This window comes from Aythya marila (genome assembly GCF_965140915.1).
Source record: "Aythya marila genome assembly, chromosome: 9".
Lineage (NCBI taxonomy): Eukaryota > Metazoa > Chordata > Aves > Anseriformes > Anatidae > Aythya > Aythya marila.
This window is the reverse complement of record NC_139050.1, coordinates 5,664,260-5,685,509: the sequence shown is the minus strand read 5'-3', so window position 1 is coordinate 5,685,509 and position 21,250 is coordinate 5,664,260. Positions and strand designations below refer to the sequence as shown.

The 21,250-nt window shown below is 45.9% G+C and overlaps 1 protein-coding gene across 1 annotated transcript in view; it reads right to left on the bottom strand.

Annotated features, from left to right (window-relative positions):
- The window catches only part of EPHA4 (EPH receptor A4), a 95,303-nt gene that overhangs the window by 48,958 nt on the left and 25,095 nt on the right, over nt 1–21,250 (bottom strand). Inside the window, exon 4 of the mRNA XM_082767457.1 lies at nt 11,026–11,181. Coding sequence (XP_082623583.1) covers nt 11,026–11,181 — 156 coding nt within the window. The remainder of the gene's footprint in view (nt 1–11,025; nt 11,182–21,250) is intronic.

Here is a 21,250-nt window from a genome sequence, read left to right as displayed (position 1 = left end):
CACAGAGATGAGCGCACCACCTCCAGCATGAAAAGGAAGATGCGGGGGAGTTTCCAAATGGTGGGCTGACATTGCAGTGAGGGGAAAAGCAATTTCCTTTCTTTCTGGAGCATAGTTGTTAATGGAGCTGTTGGCACCGGGAGTGGGGAATAGTTTCAGATTGATGGGCCTGGTTTCAGATGTTGAAACACGGGGCGTATCTGCTCCTTCAATGGTGATCAGGATTTGCTTTGTTTCTGACAACAGAGCCACTGCTGCTAGAGGAGAGGAAAACCCTTTCATGGCCGTGGGAGGCTGGAAACGCCAGCATGGGGGCACCCAGACAGGGACCTGCGGAGCTGTCCCACTCTGGCACTGGGGGGACCCCAAAGAGGCCCCGGGTTGACCACGGGGCCTGAGAGCAGGATCCCTCGCCCACCTATTCAGCAGCACCACGAGCAGACACGGGGGAACGGAAGTTTTTAATTTTATTCCTTCTTGAGACTCCATAAATCTTGCTTCACAATAAACCCATCGAAATCAACTGAGCCATGAAGCAAATGGAAAGGCCTTGGGTGGAGCAACTTCGCTGTGTGTGTCTGAGCTCAGGGAAACACCGAAGAGTCTGTTTAGCAACAAATAATCTTTGTCAAGCTAATCTTGCTATCTTCCTCAACCCTCCTATTAGATTTACTTAAATGTATTGGGCAATGCAGATTGTGTATGTCTTTCCCTTGCTGCAATAAGCTACAGGCTTTATATCTTTTTATCTCCCTTTCATCCACAGATAGACAGATCTGTCTGTCTTAAGGACACGTACCCCATCTCAAATGAATATTCAGGAAGACTAGAGTCTTTAAGGAGTTAACAGCATCAGCACTGACTTGCACTAAGGATATATTTTCGCAGTCTTACCTGCATTTTAACTTTTCTATCCACCACTATTTCTCTCCCCCCGTTCCTACAAGGTACTCAGGTCCCACTCCCAGGCAGAGGCCTCCTGCAAGCCACTGCAAGGCTGATATGAGGCTGTTGAAATCCATGACAAAGACAGGAATCATCACCTGACCAGCTCCCTCCTACCTTATCCGAGCCATCTCTGAGGATTACAGGTCTCCCTGAGCACACCTGAGGAGCCCCCTCTGCCTTGTGCCAGGGACTGGCAGCTCTGCAGGACTAAGGGAGCCCCTCTGCAGCACGGAAACTGCTGTCAAGTGAAGCAGGGTGCAGACATGAGGCCATCTCATTACGCTGTTTGTTCGCATGAGAATAATGTTCAGCCTTTAAGACAGCTGCCCTATACGTTGCAGGACCACTGGAGGTTGCAGGCTCAAAGTGTGCCCGTTGTTCAGACAGCAGCCTGCCGAGGAAGCCATCCCTAAGTCCCTTTCTTCCTGCCACCAAACAGCCACGGGAGGTTCAACCCAGTGGAGGTAGCAGGAAGAAGAAAGCCCATCCTCAATGCAGCGAACAATTTCAAGAGGCAAACAGCACAAACAAGATTAGCAGCAACCAAGTGAAAGCTCCTCCTGCCCTCGGGGATCCGTCTCGCCCAGACCTCCAAGCGTGCCAAAGGGAACACCAGGACCCTCAGTGTGCCCCAGGACACAGCAGCCACAGGCACCCCAGCACTCACTAAATCTTGGTGAGCATTGAGCCCGAAGGAGAAAACCTTCCCCTGAGCAGATTGGGTGTACCACAGAGCTGTGGGGAAGGGGGTGCTGGAGCTGGGCCCCCAGCCAGGCACAACCTGCCCCTCCTGCAGCTGCAAACATGGGCAGCTGGCAAATACCTGTGGAAAGAACTGCCCTGGCATCTGAGGGCAGACCTGTAAATGTGCTGTGTGACTGCATTTAAATGGCTGGAACAAAGGTTTTAATATCACTGGTTTTGCATCTTGCTTTTTTATTTTTTTCTTACTGATCTGCCCAGCACTGTGCTTCTCTGAAAGCCTCTGTGGGTGTATGCAGTAAATTCAATTACAGTTTTCTACAACCAGACCAGACAGACTTGTTTGACACAGAGAATACTGTCTTCACTAAACCAGTTCATTTAGTTCAGCAGCAGTGTATGGTTAGAAGGCGTGGATTAAAGGGCAGCAAGAGGAGACGAGAAATAAATGATTCCAGGCAAAACACCTCCCAAGTGACTTCGCTGTCCCACAAAACGACAAGGCATGAGGAAGAACTTGCAGCTGGGCCCTGTGCTGGCCCAGGCTGACACAAGTCTGAACCCCAACGCTGACAACCAGCAGCCCCAGATTTTGGTCAGGCCTTTAGAGCAGCCAGAGCAGATTTCATCCCCTGTGAAGTGCAATGGTGACAAACAACTTTTGTTCACCAAAGCTGTATGTGACTAAAAAAAAAGTTTGTTTTTCTTTTTTCTTTTCCCAGAGGTCCCATAGACAAAGCACTGAAGACAACAAAGCTGCAGGGCTTTGGCCTAGCCAATTTTAATGGACCTGAGTAACCTTACAAGCTATTTTCTCAGGTTGAAAACCAGAAACATCACAAAACAAACAAAAAAGCATTTCAGCAGAAGGTTCTGTCACTTTCTGACTTAAAGTGAATTCAGAACTTTGAGAAACCCACTGTGTTGGCACTGAAAGTAAGGCTCTCTCCAGCTACCCACAGCTGTCCCGGCCCGGCCCCTGGCAGAGGGGACTCCTTTCTTTGTGCTGACTGCGTCCTCAACCACTGATGGTGGTGGTGGATTACTTTGGCAGCAACATTATCCATTAAGGACTACGTAGATATTATCAGTATTTGGACTGTAACCACATCTGTTTACTATTAACCTGTGTTACGGTTAATATTTATTACCTTGAAAGATAGATCTGTGGGAGGACATCTATTAAAAACACATGCTGAAACCCACACTCTCCACGGAAGTGCTAATGGAGATATTTCAAATATATACCCTCAAGAAGCCAAGACTTCGTTACGAGCATCCTGTCAGTCACCAGATCAGTGCATTTAAAGTGCAGTCTCTTTTAAAAAAAGGAAGATGCTTTCAAAACCTACGTATGCAGCTGAGTAACAAGCAAGATGAGGTTTTTCAGCCCTGGAAGGAGAAAATGATTAAAAAAAATAATTTAGTCTGTATGTGCATATGTGTAAAAGCACATTTCTCTATCAGGTAACGGATGCCTCTGCAGCCAGGGCAATGGATAATTATTTTCAAGTGGGTTGTCACCCTGCATTCAGCCTGCGTTTGCCTGACAGTGTGAAATCGGAAGGAAGCTTCATTGGCAATTCCCACCAGACATCAGAAAACCTCAAGCATGTAGAAAAGACTTTAATCTTCTTTAACCATTCCCGCACTCTCCTTGAGGAAAATATCAGCTCTTTTTTGAGGCAGAAAAAGCAGACCTTAGCTTGATAAGGATTAAAAATTACTCTAAAACTAAAATAATACGATAGCCTGCTGCAGTTGGAAGCTTTTTAACTTCACCCTCAAACAGAGAAAACTCTATAAATGTACTGTTAAGTGCAGCAGAGTGCCAATTATACGTTTGTTAATCAATCAGACGGACAAGTAAGCTTCAATGGGCCTCAGACCAGGACTGACAAAAGGATCCTCTTTACAAGCCTGCAGCAGAGAGAAGCTGACCCTCTTCATCTGCAACAATTTCAAAGGGAACTCAGGGTATTCAGAAATCTTGAGCTAATTTGCTATATAATAAACAAGATTCGTACAACAGGGAAGACTGCTATGACTCACTGTACTGAAGAAGCAGCCTAGTATGAACAGGACTGATTTGAATCAGCAACTTTGGCTCTGGCTATACTACAGACATGCAGTCAAAAGTTAAGTCTTCGATAAGTTACAGGAACAGCAGTAACCTGGAAGTAAGCTTCCAACTGCCTAATAGCAGGAAAACCTAACTGGTAAATGCAGGATCAGAAACAGTGAGAAGTTCAGCCCATCTTCTGCTATACAAGATCTGAAAGCCAGCAGCTGTGTACAACACAGCAAGAACAAGGAGAGCAGATACAAAAGTGTGCAGCAAGAACAAGGAGAGCAGATACAGAGGTGTGCAGCAGAAAGGACCCATACAGCAAACAACTCCAAAGATCTCTGGAGCATATCTACAGAGAGCAATGAAATGTGACGTGAAGTACATCACGGCCCTTTGCAGGGGTGAGCTGGGGCTCCAAGAGACAACAGGGCTGCACGAGGGCTTTCTGCTGTCCTGTCAGCCTCGTCAGTGTGACCACACTGCGGCTCTCTCCATGGAGCTCACCATGCCGTCACTGCAGGGCGAGCCTTGAACAATTCCAATCAATACCGTAACTCAATCATGAGCCGAACATTTGTCTCCCCGGAGGCAAGGCTCAGTGTGAAATAAAGAGTTTACTATTTTTGGAGTGGACGCAAAGAAAGTAATTATTAAATAATCAATTAAACTCTTTAAGTTGCCTTACTGAAATGTCTGGCAAAGCGGTGCCAGGCACAGCCTTTAAGAAAAAGCACCTCAGCCTCCTCTTTCCATTTCATAAAGCTTCATTAAACACGGACAACTGTGGTGCTGTCAATAAAGCTTCAGCAGGTGAGACGTGAAGCCCTTCGGATAAACCTTTCTTATTGATCTCTACCCATCTGAAAGACAAGTTATAAAGCAGAGCAAACTCCCGGGCTGTGCAGTTTGGGCTCAGAAGTAAAGCCCACGCTCTCCCGTGACAGTTGTGTATCTCGTGGCCACTAATTGCTTCTTTCAGCAGTTGTGGACAGTTCTCCTGTTGCTGTGGGCTGGTTTACACAAGTGCTGACAGTTGGGGAAACCCTCGCTTCTCGTCTGGCTGGCTACCCCTGACCATTTATCATTACAGATCATGTGTTTTTACAACTGGTGAGACTAAAGTCAACAGCCTGCAAGGCGCAGCAGCCACTTGAAATATCAGTCATCTGCTTCCCCCTCCCTCCTTTCTGTGCATGGTTAGCATTGCAATGGGGTTTTAATAAGGCATCTGATTTGGTAAACAATTCTTAATTTATTTACTCGGGCAAGACTCCTTTGACTTCAGCAGGAGTTCTGCCAAGCTAGGGATCTTGGGCCGATGCCAATGATAAAATGCCCATTTCACTGGCATGTACGATTTCCTATTTAGTTGCCAAAGAACCCTGGTTACCAGCTTCACAATGGGCTTTGTTTCCTTTACATGGAGAACAATGCAATTGATATTTCCTCTTCTCTCCAGGCAAAGGGAGTTAAGCAGAGAGGTCCAGTTACTGCTGGCAGAGGCATGGGAAAACTGATGCTTGCAGGTGCTGCTCCGTGGGCTCTGTGTTTCTCTCCCCAGAACTGCCAAAAAGGAACACTTTGCATTGCCCCATATGCTAAGACACGTCACATCTTCTCTAATATGCTGTGCTGTGTCCACTCATTCTTGCAAGATAAAAAGAAAAATTCCACTGTGAATACCAGAAGGTTATCTGACAGCTTGACAAGAACGAAATCCAACCAGAGAAACATGTCATTCTGTCACTGGCCCGACTGCTGGATTTCTTATTGTTAGTCCTCTAATTTATTCCAGTGACTCTGCAGAACTAGGGCCTGACTAACCAAATCAAAGCCCCCACTTAATTGAGTAAATGTCTCAGTTAATTTAAGGCTCTGAACAGAGAAAATCAGAAGACAGCTAATAAACAGTTGCTGTATTTAAAGGAATGACGATTTTAAATCTACTGATTATAAACACGCATGGTCAAATTACGCCCGTCTCCTCTCTTAAAGCCATAACCACTCCCCTTCTTATTCAGTGCTTCCTCAGCTCCTTCAGTCTGTCTCCACAGACGACGGGACAGAGCCTTCTCCTCTGAGATCCCCGTCAGTCACAGTCCCAGCCCTTCCCCTGGGTCTGGCAGCGATGGAGGATTTATTTTCCCAACCTGCCTGGAAGAATTGTTCTTTCTATACCGCTCACCCACTGCTCTCTCACGTTGCAACTGCCATACTGCACCTGACGAGGCACTCGGACACACTGTTTACACAATGAACAACCTTCCAGGACGTTTTAAGAACAAAATCATTTACTGGAGGCATGAACATACAGAAAGGTGCAGAAGAATTATGACGCAGTACATTTCACTTCTGAAGATGAGGGGCTGTGCTGGCAGATACAGCGGGCTCCTACAGAACCAGGGCCAGAGCAAGCGTGCAAAGCTCTGTGAAGGAAGCAAGGCAAAGCCAGTGCAAAGCTACCTACAACCTACCAACCATTATATGACCTTGTGCTGTATCCTACTTTCTTACTCTTCTAAAAGGCACAGCACTGATAATCAGCGTCTGTCTGGAAATTCAGAAGAGGCACAAGTTAAGTTGAAGGAAAAAGAGCACACTTGTTTATTTAGAAGTCTAAGCAATCATAATAAACATATGCTCAAATAATCAGCTCCCGTGTAATTACTCATTTGCAGGCATAGTTATTAGGTAGGTAAATTCAGTCTTTTTTGGAAATGCAGGTCAAATATTTATCTCTGAGATACATTAAATTCAACACAAGATTGAGCTAAGGGCATATATTAGAGTGCAATATTTACCAAATTGAAGTGTTTAGACCTTTCAGACCTCTTTTAAAACCTTGACCTTGGAAACAAATAAGGACAGTGTTATTTTAATGTGCATTCAAATTTTAACAACACAGTCACACAGCTCTAGTGGAATCCACATCGAGTTTCCACTGTAGATTGCTCATCATTTCATTATGGTTCATTATGCTGATAACTGTCAGAAAGCATTAGAAGCAGGGGCCTTGAGTAATAGCACTGAAATGGTAATTTAAAAACAATATACTTTCTGGAGGAAATACAGCAGTGCACTAAATTCAATTAGAAGAGGCGAATGTAAAGACAACTAAGTGACGTTTGCTGTTTCAAGTCAGGCTCTTCGATTTCTTGATAACCTAAACTGGAGAAAGACCTTTCAAAGCAGGCACTTTTCTCTTGCATCTCACTGAATTTGCCCTCATTATCTCTAAGCTTCTCTGGTATAAACTGTCTTAAATGCAACCGTTTCAGAAATATTTCAGGCCACGCCAAAATACCAATCAACCAGTCACTGTTTGGGTGGCAACAACGGACTAAATTTTTCAGGGTCATTTACTGAGACAAATTTCAAGCTGGACAGCCTGTGCTGGTAATCTCTCTTTTGTAAAGGGCTTCCAATTAAAAATCATTAATAATCGGAACCAAACGGACAATATAAACAATACAAAACCATCCCGTACTTGCTCATAATGTGAGCATTGTTTGGTAAGACACAGTCTGAGAACCCGACTCATTAATGGTGGGGACGTGGGACCAACGCCCATTAGCTTGGGCAGGAGCTGCACCTGCCTGCACCAGGCTGCAATTCGGTCTCCTACCCACATCCTTACGGAGAAGGAAACTTGGGAACGAGGCTCATGATTGAGACTGATTGTTCGTCAGTCTTGAGGATGTGTGTGCTGGTAAGGCAATTTATTCCCCATTAGATTGCTAACCCTATGAAAAGCCCATCCCCTCAGCAAACACTGAAGCGTAATGATGGTCTGAGTATTTGTCTTAATGCAACTTTTGCAGTGCTTCCAGAAGGGAAAAACGTCTGTGTTTTCCTAAGTTTATGCTCGAGTGTACCACAGGTCAATCATACCACCTCCATGCCCAAGCACACAGCTGACAAGCCCACTGTGCCTCAAAACTCAGTCTAAATTCCCGAGTTAGGTCAAGGAGGCAGACCCAGGGCGGCTCTGCTCCTCGGTGGTGACAGACACAATGATGAATATCCCCATGAGGCAAGAGTGAGGGAAAAGAGGCATCGGTAAATGTGTATGTCAGGGTTTCTATGCCCGGCCTTCCGACACAGCCCACTGTCTCCTATGCTCACATCCAGCCATCTTCTGCCCTTTCTCATAGGAGATTTAAGGCAAACATAACCACTCACTTCAGCAGAGATAAATAGAGCAGAATGCTAAAAACGGAGCACAAGTTATTTGTTGAGGTTGTATGCCTGGCTTAACTGAAGGTTAGGCACAGTTATTACAACTCAGCAAGGGACAGAGATGTCAGATCGTGGTGTTAAGGAGCAGGAAAACGCTGGAGCACCTCTTCTGACCAGCGCATCAGGATGTGGGTATTGCTCAGTACTTACCATGGGATTTGTGAGAAGGGAAAGGAAGGGGAATTCTCCAATTCCCCTTCATCCACCAGCACAGTCAGGCTAATGGAAAGCCCTAACAATCCTCCTCCCTCAACCCACAAGGCTAGATAAGTGACGAGGCCAGCCAGTCTATTACTAAAGGAAATCAATAGCCAAGGGTCAAAGCTCTACAAAAACACATCCTAAGAAGCCTGAAGTTCTTCATCTCAAAAATTGTTTAGAAATAATAAAGAAAGTATCAATCCTCAGTCTATTCCAGGTGTTCTCTCCAAATTACCTGATGTTACTTATATTCACCTGGTCTAATAGTTCTCCAAGTGAACAGAAACCTGATTTTACAGGCCAGTGGAGCAGAGTCTATCTTTTTGCTAGAAGAATGGATCTCAGATACTGCGTTTTATTTCTTCATTAGTGTGCCGTCACACTGAGTGATTACTAAATGCTGGGCTGAATGAGAATACCAGGGTTAAAGAGACCATAATGAACAAAGAAGGTGCCTGATTATTATGGCTGTCAGCACAAGGGAATTGGGTTTGTCACCTGGTTTAACCAACTGGTAAGAACTGATTAGAGTCTGAATCCGTCTGAACGAACCTTTGATGTTTATGCTCCCTTCCGTCTCCGCATCTTGTCAGGAAGGGCGGACAAACAGGGAGTTTCTTCCGGAGGGGCTTCCTTCAGCAGGAGCCCTTTAAACGGCTTCTGTCACTTGCCTCAAACACAAGGGAGATGGCCACTTGGTCCGGGAGCACGGCAAGCAGCGGCCCCACCATCCCCGTGCGCCATGGGCCTGCACCATACAGGCTGTGTCATGCCCATGCAGGTAGCACCACCACAGCCATGTTCAAGCTCTGCTGAGGCAACCTCAAAGAGAAGGTGGCAGCGAGCAAAGCTGCCCCAAGAGCCAGCTCAGAAATAACTTCTGGGTCTTCCTTCACCTTGGATCACAGCAAAAACAGCTTTTAAGCTGCTGGTGAATTCGAAGCTCTGAAATGGGATCTCCAGAGACAGGCCTGTTTCCCAGGGCCAGACGGTCGTGGGATCGTGCTGTCGGCCTGCCTCTGCGTGCCAAGTCCTCCTAGATGCTGCAGAGATGAAGACTGAGAGCAGCACCGTGGCCCTTGCCCTCTCTTTTTCACTCTTCATATTTGCAGTGTAAAAGACCGAGATCGGGGACTTCAACTTTGACTGACCTCCAAAGACCAGAGTGGGGAAGGCTGCCAGCAGCAGGCCCAAGACTTGACAAAAAAGGGCTAAGCTTGCAGGAGAGCATGCTGCAAGCAAACATACATATCATTTGTTCACAATTCCCCCATCTGGAAGTGTTTTGCTCTCCCTTCAGACTTCGGTCCCTGCACATGCCTAGTTAAATTCAACCAGCTGATTACTAATTTGATTTCGGTTTGGTCAGGATATCACTCACTGCAACCAGGGCTTTATGAGAAACTTTTGCTGCTATAATGTTATTTAGGATGTATCTTGTGACAACAGTTTTATTGTTGCAAAAAGACATTTTCCCTAACAAAATTGTCAGGCTTTACATCTTCCACTGTAAATTGTGTTATAAAAAGCATGATCTTACCCACTTCAGCGAGGTTTCACAACACAGCTAGACCTCCATCCCCAGTCAATGTTTGGCAAGGGTCACAGGGACCTCTCTGCTTTCTTGCTAAGCAAAAGCAGCTGCTCCCGCCTATGCCCAGACCTGCTTAACCACCACCCAGCAGAGCTTACAGCTGAAAGGAAGGAGATTGCTGAGGAAGAGCTCAAATCAAGGGGGTGTGGGGAAAGGATGAGTGCTGCTGAGTTATGGACATGCTTTGTTTCTGCCTTGTAAGGGAGAAATTAAGATTTAAACAAATGTGAGTCATCTCTCTAAAATGAATTTGGAATATATTAAAACGTTACAAAAGAAATATCTCAGCCTTCCCTCACAGACACACACACACTACATAAATATACAGCTGAGCTCCAAAAATCTGGAAGCATTTCCAATGGCTTTCAGGGAAAGCCACACATGGATATCCCCTAGCAAAACACAACCCTTTCACTTATTGTTTCAAACTGCTCTGCTCCTATAGAAACGAAAACCAAAGCTCTAGATGATCACGATTTAACACCAGGGCATGTCTAGAATCCCAGGTCTTTGGCTGCCTAAACCATTAGCTGACACAGAGGAGAAGGAGCTGTTCCAGTAACTCTGCGGGTGCGCTCAGCGCGCTACGCCTCTTATTCCCCATGCTGAAAACGTTCTGGTGGAACTAAAGCATAATTCCATTTGCTGTGCATGATGTATTTATATACAAAGGATAAAATAAACCCTATTTTGTTGGGTTTGTTTCATTACGGTTTCAGATTTATTATTACCATTCTTTTCAGAGGAACGTTTTTATGCTCCTAAGGATCACCAGCAACATTTTGAGCAAACTTAATATTTATAATTCCATTAAATACTATGTATTTACCCTATGTAACATAATTATAAGAAAACCTGAAACAATTTCTAGAAATATCAACATTTAAGACCATGAAAGGTGATGTGATCTATGGGACAGGTGCTCAGACTGGAAATTAGACCCGTAATTAGACCCAACTCTGTTATAGACGTCTGCAAGTCACTCCTCTTGCAGCTCCTCATTTATTTAGACTGTAAGCTCTCAAGGGTCAGCGCAATTGTGTCACTGTTAGGAATTCTGGGCTGAAAACTAAACGTTTTCTCTCCCAGAAGATGATCCAAAATGTAGACTGCAACTGCAAAGGACTGCAGGAGCTACCAACCGCTGCTGTCAGAAGTTGGACACTTCCTGGACACAGCTCTCCAGGCAACATGCCACCCATGCACATTTGGAGAAAGACAGAGGAAATAGATGCTGAAAGGGAAAGAGACTGTTTAAAGACCAACTTACGAGTGCAGGGCATGGATGCTGCATCATTTTCAGCTCGGAAAAAGCCCCGGTCGCAGGTGCAGGAGGTAGAGCCTTCCCAGATGGAGTAGCTGTGAGGCGGGCATTTGGCACACGCAGCATCTGTCGAGAGCGCCTTGTAGTATCCGATTTTGCAAGCTACATGGAGGAACAGGAAGGGAGAGTGTTACTTGCCCAGGATGCGATCATAAATTGCTGGCTTACTTATTCAAAATTGAGGAAGGAGACATTTCAAAAAGATCTAATGATGTCCTCTTAGCCCCAGGTGAAGAATTAACAATCATCACACTCTTAATGAGTACTCCTATGTCAGGATATACTGATTTCTAATTCCAACAAGAGCCATTCTAAAAGCTGGCTTGGAGATGGTAAAAAAAAAAAAAAAAAAATTATGGTCTTGTGTTGACACTGCCAGAAAATCAGCTGCCTCTTTGTGCTTACCACGGAGTTAACACATCGCTTAACCCATGTCCACCTGCATTCACACACACACACGGAGCACAACAAAAGGGGTGCGATTGGTTTATTCTGTGACCACTTAAGGAATGGCAGCTGACAGCCAGACACTGCCAATTTTGAAGAGGGAGTGGGAGAGGAACCCACTGCAACTGGCAGCGAGGCCCTCAGCCTGCCATGCCCGGAAACAGCTCATCTCCCTCCTGGCAAGGCAGGATTCGTTTGGCTCCTTCCCCCCCCGGGGAGGAAATCAGTGATGCTCTCCCTCCCCGAAGCCAGGGCCCATCAGTGACTGCACCGCTGGCACGAGGACCCATGTGCGGCTTGGCAAGCTTTCCGTGACATCATCTTCACAAATGCAATGCTTACACGGGTGGCTGCTTCTACATCACTTGGAAAAAAACTCATTAGTATCACTAATAACACATTTTTAATAGCGGCTAACAGGTATGGCATCCCAGAAACAACTCCCTTGGCTACAGATAAAAGCCCACCGTCACCACTGGCGTTCAGCGCTATGGAGACGAGGGAAGACGTGAGCACGCAATCGTGCAAAAAGGAAAGGTGGTCCCAGCACTTGCTGCGTGACTCACTCTTGCCACTTATCACCTACAATACCTTTAGGGCTCACCAGATGCAGCTCCCACCTGCCCCAAGCCCACCCTGGGCCACCTCTCCTGCTTTGCCTTCCATCAGCCCCTCTCCTTCTTCCCTCTTTCTTTTAAGAAGCTGTCCAAATTGGGAACGGGAAGGGATTTGAGGAACACATTTATGAAGAGGCAAGTTCCTTCGCACGCTAACCAAAGCCATTTCTGGCACTTCCTTACCGAGCCCTGATTTTAGGACGTGCTGTGTGCCACCCGTGAAAGCGCTGGGACATCAACCCGCTTTGGCTGCCCCTGGACCAGAGGATCGTACCAAAACACATCGCCCGAACGACTAGGACATGCTCCCAGAGTTTATATACATCCCACAAGCAGATCAGGTTCAACATGCAAGGTGCTTTTTGGCCACGCTTCCAATGGCCTTGGGGATCCCATGAAAAAAGCAAGGGGAGCTCTGGAGGGAGGATTCGCAGGGAGGACAATTACCTTTCCTTTCATCCTACGACTGCAATATGTGGAGAAGGAGCTGTGCTACCGCTGCATGGCCCAGCCGAGTGGCAGGATCTGATCTGAGATCTCACTCCCAGGTTTTGTGGTTGCAGCTCAGATCAGAAACATGGCCAGGCCCGTGCACAGCCAGAGCAGGTACCCACGGATGGGACCCTACGGCCACACATAAAGAGAAGGGATGGGGAAAAAAAAAACAGTACAAGAGGAGAGCAAGCTAACTGCTCCCATCCATTATTCAAGGTTTTTAAAATAAAACATGCAAACTAACATTACTTTGAACATGAGCATGACAGTTCACAGAAATTATTAAATGATGAGCTGCCTTTTGCTTTTTCACAGTATTCGAGTACTCAGAGACAAACAACCCTGCACCAGCTGTAATGTGTTATTGGAAAGGTAGAGAAATGTCACAGGTTTTTGGGACCATTCCTCTCCCTCTTCTTTACAGGGACCAAACGGATACAGTGGGTACTGCAAGGTCAACAGACTCTAATCCAAGGATTTTTTCCCCTTTGTTTCATGCGCTGTATTTTGTTTTCTACTATATTAAGCCAAGATCATTAATATTTCAGGACCTGAAGAAAGCTCTCTGAAGGCAGGGGCTGCTCCTAAAGCGCACACAGCCATTTTGCTTCAGCTGCACAAAATCAGCGGCTGCCCTCTTCATTTTAGTGTGCCCATGGCAGCACGTGGCACAAAACAGGATTGGAAAACACTGCGCTAAACCAAGACATCTCCGTGGTACCGTCACCTAAAAACTTGAAACTAATCCTGGAGGAGCAGCTCCTCGCATGAAGAGCTTCGCTCTGCTCAGGCTGCGGCCGGGCGTTTGGGTAGGTTACTGGCTCAGCAGGCAAACAAGCAGCCTGGACACAACCTGTCCCTGAAATTCCTTACGGCTCGCTCAGGACAAATCTCCATTCTGCTGCTTTTCTGGGAAGGATTTGCCGGGTGAGACAGGGCATGAATGGCGTCCTTACACAGCTTTCGAAAGATACCATTGTAAAAAGATTAGTTCACATGTGCAATGCAAACTTTGAGTTCAATTCCTTAGCTTTGCCTTAATTAGTTCTTTCTGTTAGCTTAAAAAAAAAAAAAAAAAAAAAAAAAAAAACACGGAGAAATCTTTTCTCACATTCAGATCACCCACAACCATAACAAGGTTACAACCATCTGCACTATTTCCAAGGAAAATTGTCAAACAAAAATATTTTCAATATGAGAAAGCTCTCGGCTTTTTCTCAGAACAAATCACATTGATTCTAAATGGACACCAGCATGAAGTAATTACGCTGATATCTTTGAGTTCCAACGTATAAATCTATTTAATTTATATTTCTCTGAAAGTGAGACAGGATTTACCAAACATTGCTGGGTGATTTTTTATTTATTTTTTTAATTTACCAGTGATACATGTTAAAATTGCAAAAACTGTTCCAAAGAATCATGGAGCTTCAGTCAAATCTCTATGCAAATTTTTCTCAAGCTGTTTTTCAAACCCCGTTTTCTCATTAAAAGCTGATTTTCTGACTCCTATGGTTTTCTTTAAAAAAGAAGAAAAAAAAAAAAAAGAATGCATGTGTGGGCTGGAAAGTCTGCTTGCTTGCTCTCGCCAAATGCTGAATTTTCCATTAGAAAATTTCAGCCAGCAATTTCAGAATTTAAAAACCTATCTCCTAATGGATGTGGTCCCAGTAATATCTTTTTAGTCACAGCTACAATAAAATCTAAGTATTCAATAAATCGTAAACCCTTTTTTAAATAGGCTTTGATTTTTCTCTGATTTGGGGGAATAAAAAAATCTTTAAAAAGCATTCTTCTTGCATATTTAAAATTGTTCAAAAAAAATAAATTGGGCACAGGAAACCCGGGCTGCAGAGCCGCCCCCTTGTAAATCACGGTGCCGAATCTGCGACCTCCAAGCGCGTTCTCTGCAAGGGGGGCGCCCGCAGCCTGGACGGAGCCCAGGGTGGGAGCAGAGCTGAATGAGAAATGGGCTCCCGCCGCGCCCCCCTGCCCAGAAGGCACCGGCGCACCACCAGCAACATTTATTATGGCAGGCAAGTGAGTAACACAGCTAACAATCCAGGGGGTTAAAGTCAACGAGGGTAGCCGACTTTGATGAAAAATCCTGGAATAATATTCTTGGTTAACTGAAGGACAGCGCAAATAACGTAAGAACAGATACGTCAGTGTCGAGCTCCTAAATTTCATCGAGAAAAGAAATTTGTGCATCAAATGCTTTGATAGCACATTACATGTTTTTCATCAGTGGTTACTTTTTCTACAGCTCCTGCCCGTGTGAAAGTATTTTAAGCTCTTGCTTTAATTGCGCCCTTAGGAATAAAAAGTTAGTTTTATTTTCCCCCTCTAATGTTCTTCCTATTCTTTAAAAGGATGGATTTTCTCTCTCAGATTGTAACAAAACCACATCTGCCACATAAGTAGGCAGCATCTTCTCAGCTCTCTTTTACTGTTATTACCATTTCTGAGCAGATTTTTGTGTGTTAATTATAGAACTCAATTGTTTGGATAGCCTCTTTTGATGAGCTTTCTGCCCCGAACCATGAACCCCTCTGTTATTGTACAGCTGTTTTAGTTCCAAATGCTCATCAGGGTTTTCTAATTGTCAAGCTGTCCCAGTGACTAGTTCTTTTGACCTAAAAGTCAAAGAAAGGGAGTCACCCTTGTCTCCCCGACATGAATACCATGGGAGTCCCAGTGGCCCCCCTCATGCCTGCGAGACAATGCCTTTCCAGATCATTGCCACTACAAGCATAATTGGTTTTTGGGTGAAATGAGAAGATTTTAAATAGGATGAATTAATGAGTTTCTTGTAAAATTAAGTCGTTCTCCTGGTCCAATCTAATTACTCACTGTAATGCCCCTGAGGGTGATAAATAAAGATCCTTAGAAGCCAGCGGGTGAAAAGGAAAAAAAAAGAAAAAAAAAGTGGCTTCTATTTCTTAAAAGTCAGGTTGCAGAATTAGATGCGAGGCACCAAACGCTGTTCCCAAGTAAAGTCAGATTCCTTTGATGTTCATACTGAAAGATCTTTACCTCCTATTTTGCCTCCTATTAATAATGACTGTATGATCTCCACAAATTAAAATGAGCTCCATGGCTTTAACTCCTGTCTATCTCCAAGGGGAAAAGCTGAGCCCGTATCCCTGTGGCACTGCCATGCAGGAATGAGGAAGAAGGCAGTGTCCCGAGCACAGAAGGTGCAGTGGCTGTAGGGTCACAGCAGCACGTGGAAGCCTCCAGCAGATCAAAGGATGAGGTGCTGGCTGCTAACTGCAAGCCACTGACTGCCACGGCCTTCCAAAGCCCTGCACTGACACCAGCCAAACCCCTCAGCACCCTCAGGTCCCACAGACCTGCCCACGTCCCGCTAACTTCCGCGGGTGCCCCCCCGCTCAGCCTCCTGTAGCACCCCGCTCGCAGACCCTGCTGCACCCAGAGGGCCGCGCAGCCAACACAAGGGGTAAAACCAAGGCCAAACAAAGCATCCAGCGAACCTCAGTTAGCTTTTATTCTAAAAACTATTAAGAATTATTCTTAAGCTTGCCATGCAGTTGATAGATCAACTGCGAAAAAAACTCTCCAAAAATACACACACCGAAAATATCATATTTCTATGAATTAGCAAAAACAGCCTACATATGCAATGCCCATCTTTGCTCTTGCTGTATGCTACTCGCTCTGCTTTGTCAGTTGGATGTTTTCCACACCATGATCGCTGCCGATCTCTGATGCTGCCCTGATCTTCCATCAGCACCGCCAACACCGCCCACACGAGCTGCTCCCAGCCCCACGCTGGGAGGCTCGGCTCCAGCATCAAGACATTGCAAAAGGAAAAGCAGCCCCTGGACTTAATATCTGCCACATTTTATTTTTTTTTTTTGTCTGAAATTAAAACAAAAAGGCAGAAGGACACCCCAGCCACCCGCAGGTGCCCTGTGCGGCTCGGCAGAGGCCGTGCAGCACGCACAACTTCAGCGCCTTCACACAGCTCAGCGAATAGGGACGCGCTGCTGAACCGGGCGCTCACCACCTCCACGGTGTTGGCAAGAATTAATACTCTCATTCATTCATTAATCCGACAAAAACAGAGTTCAGGCATTGCTTAAAAGTGTATTCAAGCAATAAGCCCTGGTGAGGTGAGTCCCCTCGCCCCAGAAGGTGGCATCGGGCTGCTGGTCCTCGCTGCGAGCAGTGCTGGGAGGCTGCCGAGCCCAGCCCTCGGACGCTCTGCGCCTCTGCTCGAGCTGTCGCTGTGCTCTGGCGCAGACTTCATCCAACTTTGAAAGTTTAATCACCTTTCTCCAAGCTGTGAGGTTTAGGGGATGAGTCAACTAATCAGTTTCAAATAATTACTCAATTAGAAAAACAATTTGACAGTTTCCCCCGAACAGAAGCAGCAAGAGGAGAATTTCTAACAGATTTTTAAGCCAATCTAAGATCTATTTTTTTTAAGAAACAGAAAAATAATGGGTTTCTTGTTCTGTTAAGAAACTAAATTTTACAGAAAAAATCACATTATTACTAAGGTTTTACAATCTGCTCTAGTGAAAGCTGATTAATTGTCCTAAATCTCCACATTAACAAACCCTAATCCCCTTGTCAGGAGACCTGCTTACAAGCGCCTCTCCCCAGCCCTGCCAGCACTGAAGGGAGCAGAGATCTGTATCTCAGAGCACTGTCCGGCCAGCCTGGGATTACCTCTCATCTCCTGAATTTTAACAGCTCTGTAAAAAGGCAATTAAATTTCCTAAATTAGATAAAGCCTGCGACACAGCATAGTAGCAGCTTGAAATGGAAAGACCTAACACTATTAACACAGAGCCCCAGCATTACTGTTTCATGCATCTGTTTGCTCCCAACCCGGGCATCAGCTGTCATCAGCTGAAGCCTTGTGCTAAAAAAGAACGAGTGCTGCCAAGGTGCTAACGCGCATCCAACGTGTTATTTTCGGTTATTTTAAAGGTGCCTTTACTTTATATATGCTAATGAGGAATTGCAATTTGCCGCGAGTAATTATTACATTAATCCCCTCTAAGGAATTGTCTATTGACAAGAATTTGTGGATTCATCCTGCCTATAAATCCTTTAATGCTGTTTCCTTTGTGCGGGAGGAATGCCGCTCACTGCAGCAGAGCTGGGATGTTTTCGGCTACTGTTTGAACTTGTACCACCACTGCCACGGAGCCAGGTCCTGCCAGCAAACCAGAAACCAGCTGCTTCTGCAAGTGCACACGCACACATCCACATACACACGCGGCTTCTTCCTTTTCATACTTGGGTTAACTGGGGACCATCCGGAACAAAGTTCGAGCCGATCCCTCTGCAGCTCCAGCAAGATGCCTTAATATGGTGTAATCGTCACATCCTCTCTCCATGGCTGTGCCACACGACTTAAAAAAGAACGAAAAGCTATTTTTATCTCCCCAGAGAACTGCTTGACACAAAGGTTTTGGAAGATGCCTAAATATAGACAGTTCTGGTGAGATCAGGGTGTATGCAACCAGATAACAACTGCACTATTTTTGACTGTCTCACACGGACCCTGGATGCGTGGCTCTGCCCCGCTTCAGAGAAAATAGGCAGAGGTACTTCTGGGAGCCTCCCATCAACATCACTGTAAAAAACTATCAATCCTCTCCTAAGTAGTACATCAATCAAAATGGTGGCGTGCAAATCATGATCCATTAAGTACTTCACACTTGATTACCCCTGACATTTTAGAGAGGGTCATACACTGATGAGTTGCTTCTCTCTTCTTTGCCCTTTGCTATTTGGAGTGCACGACCACTTTTAGTTCATTACTGATGCAAAGATCATCACGGAGCTTAATTTCAACAAGCGAGGAAAACAGCAGCTCGATTGTTTGTCCTTTTCTCCTTCTACATCCCAAGCTGTACGTTTCTTTATCCTATGCAGATCGCACCTTTCCGAGGAGGTGCCCGACACGGTGCCGTGCAGATTTGTTCAGATTTGGCATTCTCCACCAAAGATGTTCTGAACGCGGAGGCGAGTGACTCAAACCGCCCACTGCTTCTCTTTTTTCCACAACTCTAGCCTAGATGTGACAGCGAGGCTGGGGATTTGCTCCACACTGGTCCAATTCACAAAAATACTCAGGGAGGCATCTGGAAGCCGTCCTTCTGCGCTTGCTCTCACTGCAGCCTGGTGCCTCTCAGTGAGGTAAGATCTTCTCTTTCCAGCTGGTCTGGCCTCAGCCTCTGCTCAGTAACCTCCAGGCCATCTCCCTGAGGGTGTCGGTGAGGACAACTCCTTCTCACCAGAGTTAGGGACAGGAGAGCAGCAGAGAGCAGGGAAGGGAAAGCAGGGCTGTTCCTCGGGGCCCCTTATTTGAAGGGAGCAACTGCACTGACACCCAGAGCGTAAACTTCAGCATCCCTGCCTCAGTTTATCCACTTACAAAGTGGCAATAAAATTCACAATAGATGCGTTGAAAAGCTGTTGTGAGGTTTAATTAAGCAATAAGTGCGTACAGAGCACTCGGAGATCTCCAGATAACGAGGCGCCCGCACGAGAGAGGAGGTGATTACTTCTGATGAAACAAAATCTCATGGCAACAGCCTGGCAGCCTCAGCGGGGAATATCCAGGGCTGTCTCAGCTCCCCTCTTCCAGCCTCGGCAGAGGAGCCTCACGGAGGTTGTTTACCTGCTCTTTTGCATCACTGGCTTTGGCAGGATGGTCGGAGGGAAAGCAGAGAAATGCCAGCATGGGCTGGATGCTCCAAGCTGTGAAACACTGTCCCTATTTAAAAATCAAAAGAGCCGGGAATCTGGTCCTGTCAACAAGCCTTTCAACAGAGAGTGCATAATTTAGCGGGAATAGATGAAATCTCCCACCTTAGGGTGATCTGGGTGGCTGCGAGGGGAAACGCATCTTGGCAGTTCCCACATTCTTTTGTCAAACATCTCTTGTCTGGGAAAGAGCGGAGCGCCAAAAGCCCTTGCAGGTGAATACCTTGGCTGTTTCAAGCTGACTTGATTTAGAGCGATAGCACGTTTATCTGGGCGTTTGGAAAGTTATTAATGAGATCAGCAAATCCTTTCCATGTATAAATTATAAATCACCTTCAGCAATGCCATGTAAATTATCAAGTCAAGTGAGAACATGCTTATTTATCTGTGACAGTCTTTTATCACCAATAAATAAAAGCAAGAGAGGGAATTATCTGCGGAGAAAGACATCCCTCGGAGCATAGGTGCCCAGGGTTAGGTGCCGGCTGGCAGCACAGGGCTGCCTATCGCGACGCCCCGAGGGATCAGCGAGGAAGAGCGATGGAGCGATGGGCAGGCGCTGCAGGACAGCCCCCAGCTCGCCACCACTGAGATGGGTGCTGCACGTCTCGGGCTGGCCTGCAGGACCTGCTTAAGTAGCCCCAGCAGAAATGAAGTTCAGAAAGAGAATAACCAACCAGGCTTACTCTGGTTTCATGGGTGGCTGCCAGGAGTTTTGGATAGGGGAAATTACAGCATGAGCCGAACTGAGCTTTTAAATCCTCTCCTATCATGAACTCCTGAGACACACCAGGCGCTAACTCATTTTAGCTGATGTACGGCATCTTCATATCGCGACGCAGCCCGTCCATCTTCGGGGTCCAGATAACCCACAGACTTACAGCACAGCTGCTGCTCTAAGAGCACGGGATTTGGCCCAGGTGTTCAGCAGGCATATTGCTTGGTAATATCTGAAAGTTCGTTTGTTTGTTTGTTGAGATGGAGGCAGCCATTTGATGAACGTTTTAAGCCAAGCTTTTCTTCAAGAGTTCTGGGATGAGAGAAGCTTCGTTTTGCATAAGAAGGCATATAAATAAATGAAATTAAACAAAATCTCAGGGAAGCAAGCTGCAGAAGCTGATGTTTGACATGAACAATGATTGCTGCGATTGGCCCTGGGTGAGCAGTCCTCTACCTGGCAGTGGGGTAAGAGGAAAGCTTCCTTTCCCATTCCTGCATGATGTCATGTGGCTGCTGGTTAGGAGAAAGTGGCAAAACAAACATCATTTTGCTTGTAATCTGGAAAAGCATCTCCTATGAAACTATTGGCAAATAAACCTGACAATAACATCACATTTTTGGCTCAGAAGCCCTCGTAGCTGACATGACGGATCTATTTATTCAAATATCCACACGATACATAAATTAGCGCAAGATAATAAACAAAGAAATTCATTGTGGTAAGCAACAGCTAGTTAGAAATGGCCAAAAGCACCACTGACTTCAATCCAGGCCACAAAAATTCACCCTAGGAAAGGAATTTGGCCCCGAGTCTCTGCGAGGCCTGGCGCGTGACTCACATCCTCGCCCATCGCCCGCGCTCCTCCCGCTGCGATAAGCGCTATCAGCGCGCGGCTCTTCTGAGCACGACTTATCTCACGCACCACACCATATCGAGGCTTAATTGTGCCTCGGCACTTAACACAGGGTGCTACCGGCGGTGTCCCAGCTGCATTTGGGATAGTCTAAGAGAGCGAGGTTTTAAAAGTACGGTCAGTAAGGGGACCACACACCTGCCACCTCTTTTCAGCGCACACATCTCACTTTCCTTTGAGGTCCCAAAATCACACCGAGTAACTTCTGCTTCCAAACCCCAGCTG